This window comes from Pholcus phalangioides, unplaced genomic scaffold (genome assembly GCF_987345545.1).
Source record: "Pholcus phalangioides strain wild (caught in Gottingen) unplaced genomic scaffold, Ppha-v1.0 ptg000031l_1, whole genome shotgun sequence".
Taxonomy (NCBI): Eukaryota; Metazoa; Arthropoda; class Arachnida; order Araneae; family Pholcidae; genus Pholcus; species Pholcus phalangioides.
Genome location: NW_028301621.1, coordinates 4,485,803 through 4,512,306, shown reverse-complemented (window position 1 = coordinate 4,512,306; position 26,504 = coordinate 4,485,803). Strand labels below are relative to the sequence as shown.

The window sequence follows — 26,504 nt, the reverse complement described above, 5'->3', positions numbered from 1 at the left end:
CCACTCCTTTATGGCCAGACATAGGGCGATTATGTATTTCCATGAGAAATATTTTTCCTACAAGCATACGGAATGACTAATAGTTTCTTATTCTTATGTGAATAATACAATTTGCCTAACTTAAAAGAATAATATTTCTCTAACTTATGGTCAATGACCCTCTTTCCAAAATTTTTTCTCCAAAATATTTTATGATGCCTGTGTATTCCAGTCTCTGTTTGGTAACCACCTCCAAGACTTTTAAGAAGGAAAACAGGTACAACTTGTTATCAATGTTATCTTCAGAATCTACCTCTACTTGCCAAAGAAGGCACTCTTGACAATGCATCGGGAACCTGCACGGTTGAATTTTGACATTATCCAAAAACAACAGGGTAGTTCTGTAACAGCTGAGCCTACCCTTAAGGTTCTTAGCATCAAAAAACCACACCACAGCCTTGTAGTCAGTCACAACTGTCACAGTGAGAACTGTTCCTCCTGAGAACCAACCTCTGAACTTATGACAAACCTACACCATGGCTGAACCTTCCTGCTCTGAAATAGAATAATTCTGTTCTGTAGAATTGAGCATGTGGCTTGCAAAAGCTAGGGGTCTCTGTTTAAAGAAAGAATGAAGCAACACTTCCTTCACAATTCAAACATACGAGACACGGTTTAAAATTAAGGGCCAATCACATATAAAAAAAAATAGCTATACCGATTGATTCTCACATACGTAGTAGCATTACTTGGTTTGGTGGGAATGTAACCGCCATATTGCCTTCATTTGATTATTGTCTGCCTTCGCAAGACAGTGTGTTAAAATGAGTGCTGTAATAATAAATCCTGCTAGTTGTGAAATTTGATCAGTGATTAGATTTCTAAACGCAAGAGGACAAAATGTGGCTCAAATTCACTGTCAATTGACGGTGAATTTGGGCAGCATTATTTTCCCATGTCTTCGCTGGTGATGAAATGGGGATTTCATGCGTCAATGCTGCGATGAAACAACAATCCATGTTGTGGCGTCATTCCGATTCACCTAAACCGAGAAAATTCAAACAAATCCAGTCTCAAAGGAAAATCATGGCAACTGTATTCTGGGACCAAACGGGTGTGCTTTTGATTGATTTTGTTTTATGGAACCTGGAACAACCATTACATCATATGTCTATTGTGCAAGCTTTCTAAACTGTGCTGTGCCATTCAAAACAGATGACTGGGAATGTTAAGCTCAGGAATTGTTCTCCTTCATGATAATGCATGGCTGCATGCACTACGTAAACAATTCAGATGAGAGATTTTTTATCATTCCCCCCCCCCCCCCTCTATAGTCCTGATCTCGCCCCCAGTTACTACCATCTTTTCCGACATCTCAAAAATTGGCTTGTTTCTACAAGTTTTGAGAAAAGTGAGCAATTGAAAATTACACTGCCAAACTGGCTGAAATCCCAGGCGACAGAATTTTGTGCAGAAGGTGTGAAGAAGCTTGTTTCACGATATCAAAAGTGTTTGGAACAACAACATGGTGATTATGTAGAAAAATAATCATGGAAATTTTTGAAACCATTTATAAATTTGTCATTTTTTCAATTGTTTTCATTTCATTACTTATTGCTCCTTAACTTTGAACTGTACCTTGTAATTAAACATTTATTATATGTTAGATTGAAAGAATTATATATTTATGTATTTTTGCTCAAATGAAGTATATATTATATTTAAGTTTATAATTTGTGTAATTATCAAGTTAGAGATAATATTTGTTTAATTTGAGTTTATTTGAAGAGATAATTGGTATATATACATTTTTAGAAAGTGTCATCAGTATATGTAAATTAGCAATTATGTGATATAACTTATTGTGCTCCAATCAGAGTAAGCCTAGTGGGATTCTGGGAAAATTCCCTTTTATATAGTATATCCATAGATCAGTGGTTGATCATGTATTGGAGAGGTAGGAGGTTCAGTAGAATATAGCCTGGTTATTTTTATTAGCATTTATTATTTTAATCTATATTATCTGGCTTAACTTGTGCGCTTTATCCAAGAAATAAACATGTTGTCCACTGATATTACTCTGCTATAATTCATTGTCATTGGACTGGAAATTTGATATGAGCTGACCGCATGAAGTCTGGTTTGAGTGGCAAACGCAAGTCCAGTTCCTCCATGGTGCAGGCGCATTCTTTTCCTTATTATATGGACAGCGCCATCCAGTGGTGGACGCTATCACCACAGTACCCCTCCCCTAAGTGACGGAGTCACATCGTTGAGTAATTCAGTCTATTCGAGCTCTGACTATTCTGCCGGAATGGGTACGTTGAGTTGACGTAGTAGTGGATGAAAACGTCACGTGTCAGGTGGTTGGAATAGTCATCATCTGCTGCTCTGGTGTTGATGGAACTTCGATTTCTGGCCCGTCCAGGTATTGGCGGTTGAGGAGATAGGCCGGTTTCATTCAGTCGATAGAGATGACAGATTTCCTGTTCTTAATACGTACATGGAAAAATGTTTCGGATCGTGACAGAACTTAGAAGGGACCCCTGTAGGTCTATCGTAAAGGACGTCAGACCGCATAAGTGCAAATGAAAGTGCATTCGTACAGGTCGTCAGGGCATGTAGGATGTAAACATTTTTTTGTGGCGCCATGCCTTGAAGTCCGACGTCTGCTACATTTTGCTACAATTTCTGGTCTTTTGCTACAAAAACACTGAAGTTCTTAAATTCCTCCCCACAAGTTGATTTCTTAGGGGCCACAAATAGAATTAGCTTGAGGCCCCCTCCTCAGGCTTCTGACAACGTATAAAATAGGGTTAAACTATACAAATTGCTGCTCATTTGCAGAACAATGAAAAAAACCCCTTCAATTGCTATTTTCAGCTATGGGGCTTCAACTTTCCTATTTTTTGGTAAAATGTCCTATTTTTGGCCTACTTTCTTGGTTTTGTCCTACTTTTCATCAAACCAAATCTTATGAACAAAATTCGTGTAACTGGTTTTTAATTGAGCAGTAAATCCTCGATATATTGCCAAATATTGTAGATTACAACTAATGATTCTGCCAAATCAGAAATTGTTTCGTTTTCCAAGTTATTTGGGGGTGTATGTGAATCATTTTTGGTTTATCAATTTTTCATTTGCTTAATTTGATGGTTAAAAAGTAGAGTAGTCTTTGAAAACTTCTGTCTGGATGGAAAAAATAATTTTGCATTTACTACATGGTTTTGGAGTCTTGGAATTATGGTGCATATTTTGTGTATTGGTGAAGCAACAGTTTGCATTACAAAGCAGTTGGATACATGGGCCTATTCTACATCTAGTGATTCTGATGATACCCAATAGCATTCAATTGTCCTCTGTATTTTTAGGGCATGCAGAGGCATAAACAATATTTGCAATGCTCAGCAAAGAGCTAGAAATGAAAGTGCTTCATTTGTCAAAAATGATTACACTGGTACTGATCAGTAAAATATAAAAAAATCCCTTTAACCCTTAACTGGTGTTGTAAAAATTTTGTGCGTATCTGACATCATGGGATCATTTTGACCCCAGCAAGTATTAATGTATTTTAAAAATGAACAAAAAGAGTCTTCATAAAAGCAATATTGTTTTTTTCATGACTTCATTCATCTGTCAATTAATTCAGTAAATAATTTTTCAAATTTCCTTAATTATTTTTTCAAAAATTTTCTTTTATTAAGACACATTTGAATAAATGAATTTTGAAATTTTTTTAAATTATAAATTTTTTGAATGCAATTTTCATAATTCAAAAATTAACAAATATGAATAACTATATTTTCACAAGCACCAAATTTAGTCTTATTCTAAGTCAGGAACACAGTGCATGCAAACAATACCATGACATGTTGATCAAACATATCTTACGTACAATTCACTAACAACACACTATCCTCACCCTCACCTCGGATATCCAATGTTTCACCAGTAATTTGAAACTGTTATCGAGAAAACTGGTGCTCTTACTGCACCATTACATTGAATCCCAGTATGTGGGAGATTATGGAAAACCGCAACCGATAAAGGCCATATCAAAAATATTTGAGGCTTCACCTGTCTGCGATACCTTTTTAGAAAAGGAGCAGGGGAGGTATCCAAGAGATATGGCAGAGAACTCAACATGAAGTTATTGAATAATAATGCATGAGAGTTCAAGTTAGAACAAAGAATTGATACTCACCAGGAATTCAGGTGTTTCATGTAATTAAAAAAATTTACCAGGTTGTAGTTGCAGGCAGCATTTACAACTTCACTTAGTGTCGCCTGATGATCACCGCAGTAGTTAATTCTTGGGATAGAGAAGGTGGGACATCGTCCCACATACTAGATTGGAATTTCATCTTCTCCACACACACGAGAAATAGGTGCGACAAATCTGCATAGCCACAGTTGTGTAGATGTTAGCTAGGTTAGCATGACCAGTGTATAGCCTGTCTCATTTGTTTCCTGTTCATTGTAGGTCACATTGTAGATTCAAAAGACATTTTACCTCTTCCTGACGAAGTCTCAGCAATCATAAACTTTCCTGAACCAGACACATTGAAGGAACTGCGTCGATTTCTGGCCATCAATAATTTCTATAGGCGTTTCATTCTTCATGCTGCACAATCTCAAGCAGTGCTGAAAAATTACTTGAAGGGTGCCACAAAGAATGATAAAAGGCCTATCGAATGGTCAGACGAGTCCACCAAAGCATTCCAAACATGTAAGGATGGCCTAGCTGAAGCAACCAGGTTATACCATCAGTCACCTACAGCTGCCTTAGCTATTGTGGTTGATGCATCTGACACCGCTGTGGGAGCTGCACTTCAGCAACAGGTAGGAAAAGATTGGCAACCATTGGCATTTTACTCCAAGACGTTATCTCCAGCCCAGCGAAAGTACAGTGCATATGATAGAGAACTGTTGGCAGCGTACATGGCAATCAAATATTTCCGCCATATGGTGGAAGGTCACTGTTTTGTGCTTTTCAATGATCACCGATCGCTTTCCTATGCATTTACACAAAAAGGAGACAAATGCTCTCCGCGGCAACTGAGGTACTTGGACTACATTAGCCAATTTACTACTGACATCAGGTATCTCAAGGGCACAGACAATGTAGTGGCTGATGCACTATCAAGAGTGCACATACCATAGATTAATACACTATCTCCCACAGACTTCAAACAAATGGCAGAGGAACAACTCAAAGATGAAGACATTCAGCAACTACTCGCCAATCCTTCATCTACTTCCTTGACAATCCACTCTCTTCCTGTTGATGAATCAAAGCTTCAGCTGTACTGTGACGTTTCTACAGGACGCATTCAACCACTGGTTCCATCCTCGATGTGTAGAGACATCTTTACTGCCTTGCATGGACTGTCACATCCTGGAGTAAAGTAAAAAAAATTAAGCCAAACATGTGTGGAGTTAAAGAGTTTCCCCTTCATTGAAATTAGTACTGGGGCAACCAAGGGAATAATAGATGTCGAGTTATCCGCGTGTTGAGTCATCAAGATTCCACTGTATTACAAATGTTGTAGATTGAAATTAATGATTCTGTCAAAGCAGAAATTTTATCGCTTTCAAGGTTGTTTGAAGGGTATATGTGAACCATTTGGTTTATTAATTTTTATTTTGTTTGGTTTGAGGGTTCAACAAGTAGAGTAGTCATTAAAAACTTCAGTCTGGATGGAAAAAATAATTTTGTATTTACTACTTCATGGTCTTGGACAGTAACTAACTGACTGTCACATCCTGGAGTAAAGGCCTCTGTGAAGCTAGTTCAAGAGTGTTTCATGTGGCCGCACTGAAGGCTGACTTGACCACTTGGGCATGTACAGTGGCGTAGCCAGGTTTTGATCCGTGGGGGAGTGAAATTGTGAAAGGCGCCATTTTTTTTTGTTCGTGCTTAAGGGGCAAACTTAAAATTATGCATTAGTGGAAAGAACTTTAAATTTCCCAATTTAAAAAAAATCAAATTTATTTTGTTTTCAGTTGATGTTATTTTTCAAATTAAATTAATTACCTTTCAATTGATTAATGTATTTTAATTTTTAATTAATTTTAAATTCCATTTTGTGTTTTGCACACTTATACAAATGCAAACAGCAAAAAAAACTGGGAAGTCACCCTAAAAGGTAGTTTGAAAAAAATTCAGATGAAAATATAAAAAATAATAGGAGAATAAAATATAAAGGAAGAAATATTTTTTCTCTCCCTAAAATTATCATAAGTTATGAAAGTACAGAGAAATCTTCATGCTTCCATTTAATTGTTTTCATCATGTTACACTGTTATCGTAAGCACATATCACTTATACACTACTACTACTCAATCGTGCATGTACTTCCAAGACATTATGGAATTTCTAACAAATTAATGCATGCCGGAAAGTTTTTTTATATTATGCATGACCATAACATATATGATATCATAGTTATGCATGGTTTTAGTTCGAGAACGTTTGCCATCTGCCTTCCATATTAGAAGTAAAACTGGCCGATGCCTGAAGTTTCATGTTATGCAAATACCACGGTGAAAGCTTGCCTGCTCTCTGCGGGAAGGCTTTCCAAACGAAAGATCGGTTAGCATTCATACCTAGAAATTAAAAAAAAGACTCTCTTCAGTCAACCACCACTGTGCCACTAGTGGGGTTCAATGGCTTGAACCCTACCCATTACTTCATAGGTTCAGTGGTCTGTCCACAATAGGTTCCCGTGCCTAATTTATTCAAAAGGTGCCTTAGTCAATGCTCTTGGTGGCCCTTCAGAACACAATGAGTATTTCGCGAACTCCATATCCTCATACCTATGAAAGGAGCTCTACCGAGAACGACCAATAGCAAGAGGAAAAAGTTAGAGCTACAAGCGGGCAAGATTCTGCCCTTTAATAAAGGTGGGGAACAGAGGCCGATATCAACATGCTTCCAAATGAAAACCTCCACTTTCTTTTTTTCCTTCTCTTAAGGATTAATATGAATCCAATCACACTATGAAACTGCACACAAGAGGCGCAAATGTAGATTTATTTTTTTTTACTCATCAGGGAAGGTAGAAAATGAAAAAGTGAATATTTTTCAAATTTTTTTTTAAAGATCAAAAGTCATTTAGAAAAATAGGCGCCAATGTAGGCAAAATTTTGATTGGGGGAGCAATCGCTCCCTCTGCTCCCCCCCCCCTTGGCTACGCCACTGGGCACGTACATGCATTAACTGCCAGAAGTCTAAAGTGAGTCGGCATACGAAGAGCCCACATGGGGAATTTTCACCACTTGATGCCAGATTCGAACACGTCCACATTGATATCGTAGGCCCTTTGCCTCCATCAGAAGGCTACACATATTACCTCACCAGTGTGGATCGCTTCTCTAAATGGCCTGAAGCCTTCCTTATGCCGGATAGCTCTGCTGACACTGTGGCCAAGGTTTGGTTTTCCATGCTGGATGGGTTGCTCAGTTCGGTTCACCTAACCTTTTGATCACCTCAGATCAAGGTGTTCAGTTTGAGTCCTTTTTGTTCAAGGCTCTGACCAAGTTCTTGGAAACCAATCGCCAGAGGACCACATCATACCATCCACAAGCAAATGGTCAAGTAGAACGCTTCCATCGAGACCTGAAGAGTCTGTATCAAGACTCATGCAACTAACCGCTGGGTAACAGTACTTCCTACGATTCTATTGGGTTTTCGAGCTGCCTGGAAGGAGGACTTGCAAGCTACAACTGCGGAAATGGTGCAACTATACAACTTCCAGGAGAGTTTTTCGTACCTAGTCATCATCACCCAGATCCATCAAGCTTCATTGATCAGTTAAAGACTACCATGGAAAATTTAAGCCCAAGACAGACTGTTCGCTGCGGAAAACATTGTTTTGTCAGCAAGGACCATCTGTCTTGCTCATGTGTCTTCCTCCACACTGACAGAGTGAAGAAAGGCCTAGAACTTTACCAGGTGCTGAGATCAGAAAAGGTCTTCCAAATACTAATAAAAGGTCGACCACTATCTTTAAACATAGACAGAGTCGAACCAGCTTACATCTGCGGTGATGACCTGCCCTCCAATGCCCATTAGCCTTCCAACAATCAATAAGCAAGAACAACTTCAAAGCATCAGCAGGCAACTTCAAAGCATCAGCAGGCAACTTCTAATGATCAGCAAACAACAACAACTTCACAACAAGCAACAACAATTTCACAGCATCAGCAAGCAACCACAAGTTCAAAGCATCAGCAAGCAACAATAACTTCAAAAGATCAACAGACCTCCAGTGACGAGGACCAACCTTTCATGACCACCCGCTCAGGTAGACGGGTCAGATTCAGGTTGTCCTACAAGTAGTTCTCTCGCTATCGCTGGTGGGGGACTACCTGTGGGGAATCGGTCAAAGCAGTCCGGATATTATACATATTTTTCCTTGTGGTTGGTAGAGAAGTCAAAGCCGTCAGGAGATGACGCTCAGTGTTTTTGGTTGGGGGTGTCACATGTTGTTGCGCGTGTGTATGTCCGTTCCATGCGTATGTAGTGATTTTTGTGATTTGTTTTTGTTAATTAAATAAATTGAATAGATTTTATCATTTTCAATCATTACATAATGTTTGTTCACCCAAGAGTTCATGGGGTGGTGGTCGCCACTAGTATAAGCGAAGGGTGACCTTTTCCTGCCCTTGGTCCTGAGCACACCGTTGTTGGCAGTCGAAGACTTAGCCGGTTGTCTTCTGGCTTTCTCGGTGTTTGGCTGCCGGTTCGGAGCTCTGTTGATTCCCTTGGCAAATGAACACGAAAACAACTGCCAGTCCGATTGATTGGACATTTCTTGCCTATACTGGAATCGTTTCGGTGCCGATTTCCTCCTGCTATCAGGATGTCCATCGTCGTATCGTTTCGAGTTCATCTTCAGATAATTAATAGATGTCGAGTTATCCGCGTGTTGAATCATCAAGATTCCACTGTATTACAAATGTTGTAGATTGAAATTAATGATTCTGTCAAAGCAGAAATTTTATCGCTTTCAAGGTTATTTGAAGGGTATATGTGAACCATTTGGTTTATTAATTTTTATTTTGTTTGGTTTGAGGGTTCAATAAGTAGAGTAGTCATTAAAAACTTCAGTCTGGATGGAAAAAATAATTTTATATTTACTACTTCATGGTCTTGGACAGTAACTAACATTCATCATTGAAAATTATAGTCCACATTTTGTGTATTGGTGAAACAACAGTTTGCATTACAAAGCAGTTGGATATATAGGCCTATTCAGAAGACAATTGAATGCTATTGGGTAGCATCATTTAGTGATTCTGATGCTACCCAATAGCATTCAATTGTCTTCTGTATTTTTAGGGCATGCAGAGGCATAAACAATATTTACAATGCTCAGCAAAGAGCTAGAAATGAAAGTGTTTCATTTTTCAAAAATGATTACATTTTACTGTTCAATACCAGTGTGTAAAAGAAAATGATGGACAACACAGTAAAGCCATCTGGTTCACCTATAATTATTTACATTGGACTTCATAATTTATAAATTTTAAAGAGCATCATTCTTAAAAAATGTTCATGTTTTTATAATTTGCTGTGCATTTTCATAGAGAGTTGAAGCACGTTGGAAGACTAAAAAAAAAAAATATATATATATATATATATATATTCTGAGGAGAGACAAAAGATCTGTGGTTTGTAGTACACTGTTTTTGTAAAAAATTGTTTTTGTAACCTTCATTTCTGTCATATTGCTTTGGCTTGAGTCAATCCTATAAAAAAAAGGACACTAAAGGTCACTAGGACACTAAAAAAAAGAATAAAAATTTGAAAAAAATTTTAAATAAAAATTTTTTTGTCCTAGGGATTTTTTTTAAATTATGCTATGATTATATTGTCTAGGGGGAACCCACCTCATCCTACTTTTTAGTCATGCTTTTTCCTACTTTTTCTAATTTAAGTGGGAGCCCTGCAGTAACCAAATGCATTACACAATTTTTCTTTCTTCACCTATTTTGTGCGGGTTCAAAAATTTCACTGACCTACATTAGTCAAATATCTTAAAGTCAAATGTGCAGCAACTGACCTGTATTTCACTGCAAGTTATCAACAGTTCTACTTATTGGATATTCTGATGTAGGGGAAAAAAAAATTATTAAAACATCACTATTTACTAACATGTTTTAGTAAAACGTCAAACTACTGGAGGCAAAGTTTTAAAAAAACCCAGGTTTTTAAAAATAATCCCAGCCTGGGCTGGTTTTTCTACAAACCCAGAGCTTTTTATGCAAAATAGGGAAAATTGAATTTCCTTTTTCTACAACCTCAAAATATCTCATTTAAACATGTGTATACATTTTTTATGTGTACATCTTACATTATGTCTAAATGTAAATTTTTGGTGCATGCTAAAACATGTACGCGTACCTGTGGTTACCTGGACCCGGATCAATGGCTCCTGCTGACCTCTTGCAGGATAAAACCTTGCTATATGGCCTTCTGCCCCATATGCATAGCAAGTGACCATGGCTGTCTCTCTGGTATTCGAACCCATCGTCTCCTTAGGTGGGAAGGACTCGCCTTGAAGCAGCTTCCACTGGCTTTCCATCTCGGATTTTGATGTACCGGTCTTGGGGTTCTCTTTCTGTCACTAGGGAAGGGTGTCTTTAGAGTCCTCTTCACATCATTGAACTTATCTAGTTTCTCCGATAGCTCACTTGGAGACATCATATCACTCCATTCGTTCAGATAATGTTCTTTAAAATCTGCTGGGGTGCATTTTTTCATTTGATCGGTGATGATTAAATCTCTTAGTTGCTCAAACATCATGACCCCCCAAAACCGCCGTCCATCCATCCAAGTAGGTACACAGTTCGTGGTAGAAGTATCTCTTAGTTGCTCAAACATCATGACCCCCCAAAACCGTCGTCCATCCATCCAAGTAGGTACACAGTTCGTGGTAGAAGTCTCTCCAGATGCCCTTTTGATTCTTGTGGCTCGAAGAAAACATCTGACGGAACTTCTCTGGGGTGAATTTGAATCTCCACAATAATAATTCTTTAACTTGATTATTGTCCTGTACTTGCTCTTCCGGCTTGCGGGCAATTAACTGGTTCATCTCGTAGGGGAGAAGTCCCAAGAGCTCAGCTAACCAATCTTCCCGTGCCAGGGCCACACGATGAACTTGCTGCTCGAACAGCAGCAGGTACAGACTTATGTCTTCCATCCTGAACTTTTGCATCATGTTCTGGAAATCCCGGCTGGGGGTTCTGCCTCACCCAGCCTGATTATCCTCCTCCTTTCTGACTCCTGTCTTGATCCTCAGTCTTTCAAGTTCATGTTCCATCTCCTTTTCTCTACGCCGCTCCTCCATCTCTTTATCTCTACGCTGTTCCTTCATCTCTTCTCTCTCTTTCCTATTGCCTATGATTGTTTTCAGCATCTCTCTGCATGTCGCTTTGTTGTACACTTTCCTGTATGGTACTCATTAATTGCATTAAGTTGAATTCCAGTCGGACTTCTACCCTCAAGTTGGCGGCCATGGTCTCCAGATCTTCCTTTTGCCAAATACGCCATCTTTATTTATAGTCTTGATACCGCCGCACAATACTTGCTTCTCTTCCCTTGGCAGGATTGCCCCTCTCAGCACTGTAGTCGAATTGACTTCACAAAAAAAAAATACAGCATGGGAGCTCGACGCTGCTGCTATCCTTCTATATGAAGCGGGGTGGTTCCACCGTGGCTAGCACACTCTTCTTCTAATTCAGCTCACAATTTTGAGTCGTTGATCCTATCCTGCCGACTGCGCCAGTAAACTTCCCCCCCCCCCCGACTTCTTATCGGTAGTAGGTCTTCTGCTGTAACTCTACTATGATTTCAGGACAAAATAACTGGGTTCTAGACTCCCAAAAGAAGAAAACAACTTTATTTCATTTATTATCCAACACCTCCAACGAAACCATCCTGTCTCTCCGGTACAAACTTTCACACTACTCTCTCTCTGTCTCTCTTTTCTAATGTCTTAAATCGTTCCCTTTTCAACTCCTGTTTTCTCCCAGGCCTTCTTTCCACTCTTTTCTCTTGAACCTTACAAAGTTCCATAAAATCAAAAGTTGTATTTTAAGAAAAAAGCCTGAATCTCTAAAGTACTACTGTACTATTGTGAGAATCGGCTTCAGGTGTGTTCTGACAACGTGATAGCTAGATGGTGATCTCTAGCTTTAGATAACGCTCTGATTCTGTTCATTCCCATATAATCACTCGAAGAAGGATTGACGTAACTACAGATTTGTGTCAGTTTCTCTCAGTCTTTGTAAGCCAATGCTCCGCAGTGTTGGTCGATTTTCAACTTCGAGCCCTGAATGCAAGATGATCTCCCGTTAAAAAGTCGCACCACTGAGAACAACAGCCCTATAACAGTACAAATATTCAATCATTACGCTTCACTCACAATTTAAAATACGGGAGCACGGGAAAATCAGACACAACACTAGATACACATTCAGATTGTTAGGTACACACCCACGTTTCCGGCACAACTGATTCGGTAGTAACTTGCCCAAGACGATAGACCAGAGTTTTGCTGGGTTTGAAAGAAAGTCTTAGTAAACATTAGAACCATTGAAATATAAATAACAATTCAATGGACTACTTACAGCCATGATTCCTTTGTCTCAGTCAACGGTTTATCCACAGCTCCTTTAATACTTGAAGTACTACTTCAAATCACTGAACAGTTGCACATCAATATAGACAGATCGCTTCTGATAAAGGCTGGTCACCCCTAGAAGCTGCGACTCACACTTTGAGAAACACTGACTTGCAGAGCATGGGTATTAATATTTTGTGACATGAATGTCGCTCTCCACTTGTTAATACAAGATATAAGGAGACTGGATGTTGTGAAGGTATTTATTATTTGAGATGTTAATTTTTTTTAAGGAAGGAAAAACTCATCTCTGCCACTACCAGGAGTTGAACCTAGGTCCCTCGATTGCCGGACGAGTGCTCTGACCACTACGCTACAGAGGAGATAGAGATTTTCCTTCGCTAGAGCCAGGGTTGGGTTTTTGATGTCAATGACAAGCGTCAAAAACTGGTTTAAACTGTCAAAAACTGGTTTAAACCGTCAAAAACTGTTGAAAACTGTCAAAAACCTAAATGAATGCCTTTTTGATAATGTTTTGAACATAATAGGTGTACAACATGATGAAAAACTTACTTTTTGGCATATTACAATGTTTTGTTTTCAAACATTATTTTATTACAATAATTAAAACAAAATATTAATTATAATTTGCAATTTTGAATTCTTCAACATAAGAGTCTAGAACATATAAAATATAATTTTATGGTTTATTTATCTAAGCTACTGATTACCTGTGTTCAATTTGCTAAGTGGATTAGAGCTGCTTATTCAAAATATGTATGATAGGGCATCAGGGTTAGGTTTTTGACCCCAGAAACTAACTCGGTATTAAAACTATCAAAATCTTACTGCCAATGATGTCAAATAGTTTTTGTTAACTTGATAGATATGTTAAATAACAAAATACTCACTTTTATTTAGATTAAAGGGTTTTATATTCAGAATTATAACTACTGAGGAAAAATATGTATTTTGATACTTTAAATTTTCGGATCTGCCCAAAATTTTATTCCATATAAAATTTCTAATGCAGCATCTGTTAATGCACTAACTAAACTCATTTATTTTCTCCTAAAAATTTCTTAGATCAGGGTGTATAAATTCACACAGCTTTAAAGAGTATTTTCAACCAACGCAGAGCTGACAAGACTTGATACCCAAAGCATTTGTTTTGCATGTTTGAATACAGCTTCAATTGGAAAACCATTGCATTATAAATACTAGTAAATGTACCATATCATAGCGCAAAAGTAAGAATAAATCAAGTTTTACATATACAAGCTAGCATTGCCAAATTAAATGACATTTTAGTCCTACAATTTAGTATTTTGATCGCTAGATATATTTCAATGTTATGTGCAATAAGAGTATTGTTTTAAGTATCAGTGGTTATCTAGATAATTTAATAATAACAGAAATCAACATTACATACATGATGTAATAAACTTTTTTAAACACTTATCTGTTGTAAAAATAGTATAGCAGATAGTTTATATCAATGCATATATATAAGCAGTTGAAGAAATTTTGGAAGGTCAAGAATCATCTTTAATCAAAGATTGTCAAATCGTTCCACAGTTTTCCCTTCAATGTTCATGTTATGCTTTATTCAAATTTTATAAGAAAAAAAAAACATATATTGTCCAAAATAATTCTGTCGGGAGTAGAAAATTATTTTAGAATCTTATTAAATATTTATTCTTTGTATAACATAGTCACTTTAAACATTACATGCAATTAACGTGTGCATTTTCATTGGGAATTTTTATATCGAAAAGCAATATTTGAGGTTTTTGACAGTTTTTGAGAAAGGTTTTTGACAGAGGGTTTCTGACGTGACAGTTAAAACTGCTGTTTAAACCGTCAAAAACTGCCATGTGTCAAAAAACTGCCAACCCTGGCTAGAGCGTATATGTGCCGAACGGAACCGTGCAATGGACGGTGAACCGATCAGCTAATAACTCATAGATGACAAGCCACCAGATGGCTATATATATGACATGAATGTCGCTCTCCACTTGTTAATACAAGATATACGGTATATCTTGGTATACCGTATGTCTTGTGTACGGTATAATATAATAGGTTTATCTTGTATTAATATTTTATTCAAAAGCTACGTAAACATCTTTAATGTTTGTGACATACATAAATAATTTTAATTTTCTTAAATTTTTAAGTCTGTTCGAGGACTACCTCTTCCATCATCGCAAATAGGTTGAGGAGTGAGTTTTCCTCATTAAACTTGAATATTTACGTTGTATCGGTTTTCACGAATATTGGATCTGTCGAATTTTTTTCACGTGTCACTTCTCTATATCCCGGCTCGACTGACACATCACTGGATTTGTTGGTTCATATTGAGGATACATTTATTTCATTATCATCTGAGATAGTTGACAGTGAACCAATATCAGGTGGGAAATCTTTTATCAAATATTGCCTCATCATCAATGTTTGATAAAAGAGTTATGTTGACGCACTTCCTATCCTGTGCTGTGACGTATTAACTCTTTAAAAACCTGTTCTTTCTACATCACCTTCTCCCCTCACTTGCCACTACCTTCTCTGGGGAGAGAAAAAAAAAGAATTCCGTGTGTATTTCTTGGATTTAAAAAAAACTTGTGTTTTCAACAATAAATATGATAGAAAATCAAGAACGTAACTAGGCTGGGACAACCAGGGCACTGTCCCAGGGCTCCGAGTCAAATGTGGCCCACAAAAGTTTACACTTACCAGGGGTCTGTTCATCCAAAATTTGGGTCTCCTTTCCAGACCCTTCACAAAATTCCGGATGCGAAAAATAATGCGATGAAAAAAATAATGAATCCATAAAAATTTTAAATTTCATTTCTTTTGTTATAGATCAACTAGATTATTTCACTTCCCACATACTCATTTCTCGCAAAATTAATGACACATTTCACAAAAATGAAAATTTTCACAAAAACAGGACCCTGCAAAAAGGTCTGGGCAGACCCCTGCTTACCCAAAATAGAAGTCTGCCCCGGCTCCGTAAAGGCACAATAAGGCCTTATAGGAAAATGAGTTTTATGTCACCCGCAGCTCACTTGCCCAGTTCATGGTTTTCCTGCTGCTCCCCAGAATAGTTAAGTGGTGTTTTCAATTATAAAAGTACCAATTCAAAGGGAAAAAGAGGCACAAAATCAATATCTTCATTTTGCCGGGACGCCCCTAGAAGCCACGGAGCACACTGAAAAATCCTGTCATAACACATCACTGGATTTGATGGTTCACATTAATGATACATTTATTTAATTATCATCTGAGGTGGTGGAGATTAAATTAATACATTATATCATGGGGTGGCAAACTTTCTATCCGGAGAGCCAATATAATGTTCAGTTGCTACATCCACTCCGATGTATATGCCACGGTTCAATGTAAAAGCTCGGAGACAGTGGCGTCAGAGCCAGGGGTGCTCAAGCACCCACAGAATTTTGTAAAATGGGTTTGAGCACCCACAGAATTGAATTAGAAATCACAATTTCCTGCTTAAATTTCACTTTGGGCACCCACAGATCTGAAGCACTTCCGACGCCTATGCTCTGAGACAAGGTAAAATGGTAAAAGTTCGAAAAATGATGCAAACATTTTTATTTCGGACTCATTACCAAGGGAAAGCCTGTTTTTATTCAGTCAATAAACCATCGCAAACTTATTAGTTCTTGACGCTTATTAATTACTTAATAAATATAGTAATTAATATTAATTATTTATTTATTTATTCTCAACTGTAAAAACCTGTTTTGAAGAATAAAAAAACGATAATGAACGTATTAGTTTTCCTAAATGCTGCCACGTATCCAGGTTTAGGTGCACTTGTATTCAAGGCCATGGGTCATGATGTGCTCAATGAATGGAGAGGCGAATCAGTGGGGAAGTGCAATCGACACTCTCGCACGTCAGCGTGAGCAGCGAGCCATCATGATGAAATAAGTTCATGATTCACTTAAAATAGACTTTAACTTGGTAAAAATCTGAAATGAAAAAGTTTACAAGCGTTTTTTGGACTTACACCTCACCTTGATAAAACCTGAGTCTTTGCGATTGACATATAAGCCGCAATAAGTAATATGATGAAACACTGACAATTTAGTTGCTAAACTTTCACTCTGGGCGTTGTATTCCTCAACTTATCCATAAACTGATGTATTCATTATCCATTAAGTTGCGTTCCCAGCTAGATGTGATGCATCAAAATAATTAGCTTCTTTCACAAATTACTCCATCCAATACAACCAACACAGCGGCGTCGGAGCCGGGGGTGCTGTGGGTGCTCAAGCACCCATAGTAATTTGTGGCACGGATCCAAGCACCCCAGAATTGATTCGGAAATTAAAATTTCCAATATAAAACTAAAGACGAGCACCCACAGTTTAGAAACACTTCAGATGTTCCTGCATCCACATCATCCACATAAGTTTCATGTTTTTTAAAACTGAAGCCCTTACAGAGGTTGCAAGTGCTAAATTTCCTATAGCGAATGGTAAAAAAAATTCTTCATCCATAACTATTACCAGCACAAGACTAAGACTGACAAACTGACGAAAACTTTAGCAAAAACTATTTTATATTAACCTTTTATATAGTGTAATGTGTGGTCCATTTCCTTTATAAAATAAGTTTTATAAAAAAAAATTGAATGCAAAATTTTTAAAAGATCTTTACCAAGTTTTATAAAAGAAATTTTATCAAACTTTTATAGCGTAATACCAGCCTTATGCTCTAACCACTGTACTAATTGTGGTTATAAAACTCCTGTAAAATTAAGCATATTTATCATTAAACGTCGCCAAATATATTGGCGTCAATCAACAATCGTGCCAAATAACCAAGACCATATCCTGTGAGCAAGCTCTAGTGAAGATGAGTGGAAAAAACCTTCTCCACTCCTTATTTACTGACATCATAAAATGCTGCTCTTTCATTGGTTGCTGGTTGTGAGTCTACCGCAGGCTGTAGACACACGTGACATGGTGAACTTCCGCGGAGAACGTTAGGCTCCTGAATTTTCTTTTCCAGGTCTTGTATTCTCTTTAAAAGCTTCTCATTGACCGCAATCACTTGTTCCGTGATAGAGTTTGTATTTTTGTTTGTATTTCTGTCTCTGAAATGTTTGGAAATTGTAGAATGGTAATGGGATGCACGTATGTGTACTATTTTATTTTGCATGTATGTATAATTATTATCTCTGAAATGTTTAGAATTTTTGGAATGTGTATGAGATACACATATGTACAATTTTATTTGCTTGCTATTTTACTGTGCTTGTATGTATGAATGTTTCTGGAATGTTTGGAAATTGTGGAATGTGTATAGGATGAGCATATGTATTTTTCATTTTGCATATTAACCATACTGAAAATGTTTCCCGGGGATGGCTTTTCGGTTAGAAGTCCCATAGGATATGGACCGAGCCATCACACGGCCAATTAGTTAGTTAGTGGTGACATCCTCTGTAACAGCAGCAATGGATGTGTTGACAGCGGTGACGTCTTCTCTCATGACTGAGCTCGTTGACTGGATCTTTTCTTCGATGCCTGATTTCATCTGTCCCATCACAGACATCTATTGGTTCAGCTGTTCTCGTATTTTTTCCATGTCCATTCTTCTCATCTTCATGGAAGTTCTTAATCGTGCCACTTCTGACACCAAATTGTTCCGAACAATTTCCACAAGACTTTGCGATTGCAAAACAAGAAGCGGTTCAATGGACAAAAACACAGATTTACTTACAGAACAGTAATTTACATGTATTTACAACCTAATCAGGGAGCTAACAACTTTCTCGCAAAGTTCAATCACAACCGACTTTTCATCCAGTCTCTCCTCTTTTGATTGCCTCATTATTTATAGCTCTGGTCAAAACTTCGAGAAAAAGAATATTCCACAAGTTTCTATTTCATAATACCAGGTTTGTGGCACCACTGTCTGGAAGGGTGGGACCCTCTGGAATGTTCTTTGCGAACCCTGCACCAGTTATCCTCCAATCGCACGTCTTTGAGCTAAACTGAAACCGGTATCAACTGCTGTAGCCAATAGAAGATGATTGCAATTTTTTTTTCAGGACCTCTAGAAAAAGTGAATCATGGCATCCATCATCTATAGCTCGTAGCAATATAATTATCAAGAAGTCTGTCAAAAACATTTTATAATTTAAAATTAGAAAAAAATTATTTCTTCTAGAGAAAATCGATGTATTTTGTGCATTGGGGGGGGGGGCACCCCTTCTTCTGAGCTGAGATAACACTGTTTTTTAAAGTAAAAAGTAATTCTGTATACGCTACTGCATATATGTATATAAAACTGTGTATTTTATTTACTGTCAAAATTTTAAAACTGATAAATGCTGCTACAAAAATAATTTTTCCTGCTACAAAAATCGAATTTCCATTTTCCATCCCTGATGTATGTTTCCGCGTCCCTGATCTATCACCAATGGACTCTGCGCTATTGACTCAGTGAGGACTGCTCTAAGAAGATATTAATTGAAATCTTTTCAAGCATGAAAGAGACAAGACATGCACACAAAGGACGTTATTCAAATAGTAAAAGAAAAGGTTATTAATGTTTACTATTTGAATTACATCCCTATGATATTTATGTCAGATAGGGAGCAAAACATGTCTATCAGTAAAGTAATCTGAAGTAAATGCAGAAAGTGAATTGAGACAAAAATTAAATAAATTCATTGCTTGTTTTTTGACCAATTTCAAGTCGTTTCACAAGGTTATCAAAGAATGGCATTGCTGCTGTTAAATTGAGAGGCTGTTGTATTTTTATTTCCTCTAGTTTTAATTTCTATTATTCCTTTTACCAGGTTTATGTTGCTCTAGAAGATGTCAATGATAATGCTCCAACATTCAGTCAGAAGGATTATGATGGTGCATTTGTTTCTGGTATACCTTTATCTCCAACTTCAGCTATTATACAAGTTTCTGCAGAAGACAAAGATGAAGGGAGTAATGCTGTAGTTACCTACAGAATCATACATGGAAATGAAAAAGGTTGATTAAACTTTGAAAAAAAATAGTGTTTTAATTACTACAGTATATAACTTGATAATATATAGTAGACACCTTTTATTCCACCAGTGTTAGATGGTCCCAGCTGAATAATAGGTAAATTAATGCTAGCATCACCGTAACATACAAGTGAGTCATCTGATTTCAAAACCAGATCACTTCTGACAAATTTTCCGAGAGACAAACAGCTAATTAATTACATCATTATGGAAGAGTTTTATTTATTATATTTTTTATAATTGGTGTTAGATAGACACATGTCTTGACCAAATTTTAGCTCCGTATATTTTATTTTGCATCTATCTTGTTTTGCAACCAAGCTGTGGTATCTATTGTTGAAAGAAATCTAATTTTAAAATGATTTATCACGTGACACAGTTATAAACGACTGTCTTGGGAACTCTCTATTGTTTTACGTTTGGTTGGCTGTGTTGTTGTTTATTTTCTTGGACTATGTATGTTTCTTAAATATATCTTCATGTACTAAAATATAATTAAAGGTATTTAGGCTGTCTCCGACTGTAGCTAACAACTCTAATTTTTAGCAGGTTATGGGTTACCCAAGCGTGAAACCGCCATTTGGTTGTTAGTACTGATCTTTAGTGAAAACTGCTGAGATCAAGCATTGGCTTAGTTAGGTTTTATAACAGAGAAAACTAAAGGAACACCATTGTTGTAAACACAGAGGTCATTTTCTCACAGCGATGAACATAACGGCGCACTACAGAGTATGGTATTGCAGATACACTGCCTAATATAGTCCCGAGTAATTTCAGAAATCTTCAAGGATGAGTGAATTACGCCGAGGAGAAATTTACTCCATGGTTTCACTTGGAAGACACAGACTTGTATGACGTATGCACAACAGATGTCAATGTAGACCCCTTAGCTGATCGAAAAGAAAGATCTGCCATTGTAAGAAGTATTTCCAGTAACGAAATAAAGGAGATTCAAGCTTGTGACACCGCTAAAGGTATGGGGATGTCACTGTGGGAAAAGTCATGGGACACTTTCCCCCCTTTGACAATTTCCCCTTTGTCAAGTCAGACAATTTTAACCCAGAATAGTCATGTCTAGCAAGTGTAATTAGTCAAATTTAGATATGATTGTGTTGTTTGTCTTGTGAGTAATTATTGGGCTTCTGTTTTTATCTGATTATGGTAGGTCAAAATGAATCTTGTGGTTGTCTAGATCATTGATACTCAACCTTTTCAAGCCTGCGGTCTGGTTTCATTCATTTTTGTTAGTCGAAGTCCCAGTCAAACACACTCCCAACGAAAAATAAAACGACTAATCACTTGCAGCCTGGTATGAATGATATCAGGGCCTGGCACTGGGCCGCAGCCTGGCAGTTGAGAAACACTGGTCTAGATTCTTTCCTTTTGTGTTTTCATTCCGTCCAATATCCATGAATGTCCAAAATTTGAACCACACATCGCTTGTGTAGAGTGGACACACACACTTTGTTATTCACTGGTCTAGATTCTTTCCTTTTGTGTTTTCATTCCGTCCAATGTCCATGAATGTCCAAAATTTGAACCACGCATCACTTGTGTAGAGTGGACACACACTTTGTTATTCACACCGTTTGTTTTTTGTGGAAAATTGGAAATCGAGATAGGATCCTGTAGTTTTGAATTTTTTTGACTTCACAAAAATAGTCCTAGGAAAATTTGGATCCAGTTTGTAAAATGGCATGTAGTTTGGATAAGTTTTTGATGAGAAAAAGCCAAGTTTTTAAAAATTTTGAGTTCTTCTTTGTGTAGGGTACTAAACGACTCTCCTGGATGAATCTCAGGAAGAAGAGGTAGCGCCATAACTGATAAGAAAGTTCAAATACATGGAGATATTTTGCTAATCATGTGGAAGGAAGAATTTTTTATTTTTTATCTTTCGCTTATTCGTTGCACATAAAATACCTTTGAAAACCAAACACACCCCGCTTCCCATCTCATTGAAATCGAAGCTACATAAAACACCGCAATTTCGTGTCAAAAACATAATATTTTTCATCAGAATTTGATCTTGAAGGGACGTAGTCATTTTGAGATGATTATATTTCACATTAATTAATTTGTCACAAAATTAATTGAAAAAACAAATTTTCTTTGTGGTTTGTCGCAACATTTTCAATGTCATAGGTAACAGAAATGTTGATTTGAAAATGATCATATATTTGGACGTTTCATGAATCCGGTTGTATGTGTGTAAATTAATTGTTGTGATGTGAAAATTTGTGTTAATTAAATTTTTTTAAATTTCTCTTTGTCTTGTGGCCCGAAAAAACACCATGCTACTAATTATGAATGAAAGTATAGCTTGTTACATATCTTTGGAAAGCTCATTTTTTTCCCCACACAATTATGTAAATATTTTTTTTTATTTTGATGAATGTTTATGCAATTTATCTGGAAATCTGTCATTTTCAATATATGTTGTCATTAAATCATAATGCTTGACCTTACATGTTCCGAGAAAACCCCTGTAGCAGGAAGAGAGAAATGTTTTACTTTTGGTTAGTCCCTTGTGCTTTGATTAGAAGAAAGTTAAGGTGACATAGTTTACGCAACGAATCGGAGGGTGCGCTTTCTGCGGAGAAAGGCAGACCGGTCGCTAAGCAAAACTCTTTCCCCCCCATCCCCAAACTTTGAGAACTCATGGACGAGAGTCACACAAACCCCTCCTAGTTATGTACTGCCAAAAATCGTTACAAAATAAATCTGGAGGATGCGAAATTATTGTCCCAAAATAATGAAAAATTAAAACGAAACTCTACAGGGAGACAAACCCCAAGTCGCTTTGATCATCATAGAGGTCCAGCAATCATCATGGAGGCTAATCCTGAGAGATTAACCAGTCAGAGAGATCCAGCTATCATCATCATCATCATGGAGGTCTATCCGAGAGAGTAACCAGCCAGAGATCCAGCTATCATCATCATCATGAAGGTCTATCCCGAGAGATAGACCAGTGAGAATCCGGAGGTGCCTGAAGGTCCGTCTAGATTTGACTGCCCAGAGTGGTAGTCGAATAGTCCATCCGACAGAGGAGATTCGTCAAATCCAGAGACAGTGTTACTCTTCCATGCAAACAAAAAGTGAGGTGTGGACGACCATTTGTGAATTCAATCTGACTTTCGAAATGTCCAGTGCACAAAAGCTATTTTGTTATCGGTAGATGGCGCTGTGGCACGCAGGGGAATAAATAGTATTGGCAAAAGTGAGTTTGCCGGGAGAAGTCGGTAGGAAAGGCCATGCTTTTTTGTTATGTCTGTATGGCTGTGTGTGATCATCTTGTATGTTTTGTGCATGTAATAAATGTTTAGAAAGTGGATGCTGTGTGTTTTTTCTCTGTGATATTATTAGATTATATATATATATATATATACAAAAGAATTATTTAAGAAAAAGGAAAAAATTGAATTTTATGAGAGAAATAGAACCTATGCAGTGGGTCTTCATCAGGGGAACCCCATGCATGGTTCGAAAGGTGTAGGCATTTCTGAAGGGTGGCTATGCCTAAATGCATTAAAAATACCAACCCTTGTTCCCCGATGCTTGCCTTCTCAAAAACATGGACGAAAAAAGACAATGAAAAAATGTTAAGAATACAATATTAGAAAAATATATATACAGAGCTTCAGATTATATATAAGCTCAAAGAAGCATGAGAAAAAATATATACAAAGTTACAGGAAAAAATAATTACAGTGAATATTTTACAAGGATTATGAAAAATGTCAAAAATAAATTGAAAAGTCAAAGAAATAGTCAATATATCACTGGACATACCTCAGAATGGAGAGACTGTTTTGTTGATGACTTTTCTGGAAATGTTATTGAAGAAGGCGGTTGGAATACTGTTGCCAGATGCAGTTTTGCAAAGATTGAGGAGTGCTGTATTGATTTCCTGTTTATCACAAATGTGTTCGAATCTACAAATTTGCGAAATGAGTGTTTCTGAATATTTTGGTGTTGATGTTTGAATGCCAGTGGCTTAAACTGTCAACAGAAAAATCAGTCTTTTTCTTTTCTCATAAACACCTTTTTCCCATTTATTGTTTTTGTATATTTTTATATCTAGGAACATTATTATGTCTTTAGTGGTTTCCTTCAGAGAAAGTTCTTCAGGCTAGATGTTGGGGAAAATGCTGTTAAAACAGCAATTGTTGAAAATGATTTGATCATCAATGTAATGAAATGTATTGTAATTTGGATTTTTGTTCATAGAAGTATAGAAAAAGGTTGGCAATAGCGCTCGAATAGCAGGTCCCCATTGGTATTCCTTTAATCTGCTTTTGGATATGTATTCCATTGTAAAGAAAGTTTTCAAGAATGCAGACATTAACAAGGTTTTTCCAGTGTGTGAAATTAAATATAAGGGAACCTTCGTATTTTTTTGAAAGAGATAAAAACATATGTCAATGAGTTTATTGTGTGGTATGCTGGTGAAATCATATGTGCAAATGTGAGAAATATTATTGTTGATATAGTCAAGAACCTTATGATTTTTGTAATGATAATGTTGTTCTTCGATGAGTGAGAGTATATTGTTTAGCGCTTTAAAAAACATTTTTCCTGCAGCATTGTTATAGCTTCCTGTCCCACATGTTACAAATCTGAATTTTATTGGTTGCTTATGGAATTTAACTGTGGCAAAAAGATATGGAAATGTGAGAGAGCCATGTTTAGTTCCAAGTTTTTTGTGAAATGCAAGAATTATTTTTTTGATTATGTTGGAGCTATTGTTTATGAGATAATATTGTTATGAGATAATCCTGGAAAAGTAGTTTTTTGAAGAAAAATTTACACATGATGCAAAAGTTATTATTAGCTTTGTCAACTGTAGTGCATAAAAATGACTTGAGGTTTCTTATGCTTGAACGCAGAGATGCATTCATGAAGATTTCAAAAAGGAGACTTTTACATCCTTTAAGAACTTGATTTTCCATTCTCTGAAGCCTTCAATAGGCCAGCTATATTTCCTATATAGAATAAGATATTTATTTTTTTCAACAGATGGTCTATGATTGTGTTCACAGTAAAATTGTTTTCACGTCTGAATTTAGCTCTTTTTGACATGATTTCTTTGAGTTTACTATTTTTTATGATGTCAAGGTTGCCTGTAATGATGTGTCCATGAAAGCTATTTACAAATTCTTTTAATTCTTGTCTATTGCATTGACAGTCTTCCTCATTGATGAGATTGAGATTCTGGCTGTAGTGATTATAGTTGCAAATAGTACTTTTTAGTGTTTTTACATATTTGCAAGTGATACGTATATCAAATTCCTGGTGAAGAGGGAAGAACTGGCTGTTTCTGCAGAGAATGGACCTAAAGCCGATAGAGTTGAAGTGTTTATTGTTGAATGTGATAACTAAGTTTTCTATTGGCTTGTATCTTGTTGAAACTGAGAGGTGTTGTTGAGTTTGTATTTGAAAAGATCAAGAATTATATCTTTGATATTGTCATTGTGGAATGTGAATTTATCGAGTTTATTTTTAATGAACCGAATGATATGCTTGTTTTTGGCTGAAAAATGTCTGTTTTTATGTTGTGAAGTAGGTCCATGTTTATATTTTTATGATTGTGTTTGAGAATAATGTTTAAAAAATATTGATTGTCTTTGGTTTTTTTGTTTTTCTTGCTGCCCCTGCAGCCTCAGTAGTATTTGCAGTTTCTATTGTGTATATAGTTCAAGATGCTGTAATGTGCATGTGTTTTTTTTGTTGAAGGTGTTTTCCCTATTAAAGAGACTGTTTAATCCATATGGATAAAGGGTTTTGTATTTGCATATGAGTAGGTTTTCAAGTAAAAGTCTTTTTTCCAGGTTCTTTTCTGTGCCAAGAATTGAAATGTCAATGTTTTCGAATGAGGGTTTTTGAAAATGAAGCGCTCTGTCTTTCTTTTAGTGTGACCCAAAGTTCTTGATATCAGATCTGTGTAGATTTATACGAATGTTGAGACTCTTGCTTGTTTGTCCAATGTACTTCATTTTACAGGTTGAGCATGTGATCATGGGGTGGGCATTAACAAAGTCCATTTTGGAGCAGCAAAATTCAGTATTCTGTGGTTTTGGAGCAGCAAATTCAGGATTCTGAGCAGTTTTGGAGCAGCAAAATATAGGATTCAGAGCAGATATTTATAAATTGGAGCAGCGAAATTAACTTACAATATTTTCATTAACCCTCACCCCTTTCTAAAATAAAACAACTGCACTGTCTTTTGTTATCAAACATCTTTTCATCCGCTTGTTTTTTGTTTTTGGTGTTTCAGGCTTTTGTCACCTTGTTTCAAAGAGCGGCTGTCATAAAATTTTTCGCACCAGTCTAATTAAGATAATTTTTGCTTACTGAGGGCACTATTTGCTGTCTGGAACAGCAGCACTTCCAATGGGCTAAAAATTTTCTATATCAAGTTTTCAATTGTTTTATACTCAGAAAGACATTGTTGCAAAATGGGAGAAAATTTCGGAAGAAGCAGCACCATGTTTGGTGATTCAGCACTCATTATTTGGCGATATTGGCGATCTTACTCATTATTTGGCGACATTGGCGATTTAACACTCATTATTCAGCAACATTGCCTATATAATGAGCGTTAAATTTCCAAAGTTTATTATTAATTTAAAAATTAATAGGCAAAGTTTCTAAATTAGCAATTGTAATTCGGTATACATGCTCTTTTTACTCCCTGAATGAATTTTTTTTTCATGAAACATCGGGATTCGACGCAATGACAATCAACTACAGTAATTTCTGCTGCTTTCAGTGGCGCCTTTTTTTTTGAGAAACGAAAACTGACTCGCATTTGTGCTTTAAAGCTGAAAGAACATTGCAAACCA

General features: G+C 36.7%; 1 protein-coding gene across 3 annotated transcripts in view; it reads left to right on the top strand.

Moving 5' to 3' along the window:
• Positions 1 to 26,504, top strand: part of Cad87A (cadherin 87A) — a 672,761-nt gene that overhangs the window by 391,415 nt on the left and 254,842 nt on the right. For all 3 annotated transcript variants that reach the window (XM_089252829.1, XM_089252827.1, XM_089252828.1), the window contains one exon: positions 19,456 to 19,642. In XM_089252829.1, the coding sequence (XP_089108955.1) occupies positions 19,456 to 19,642 (187 nt within the window). The remainder of the gene's footprint in view (positions 1 to 19,455; positions 19,643 to 26,504) is intronic.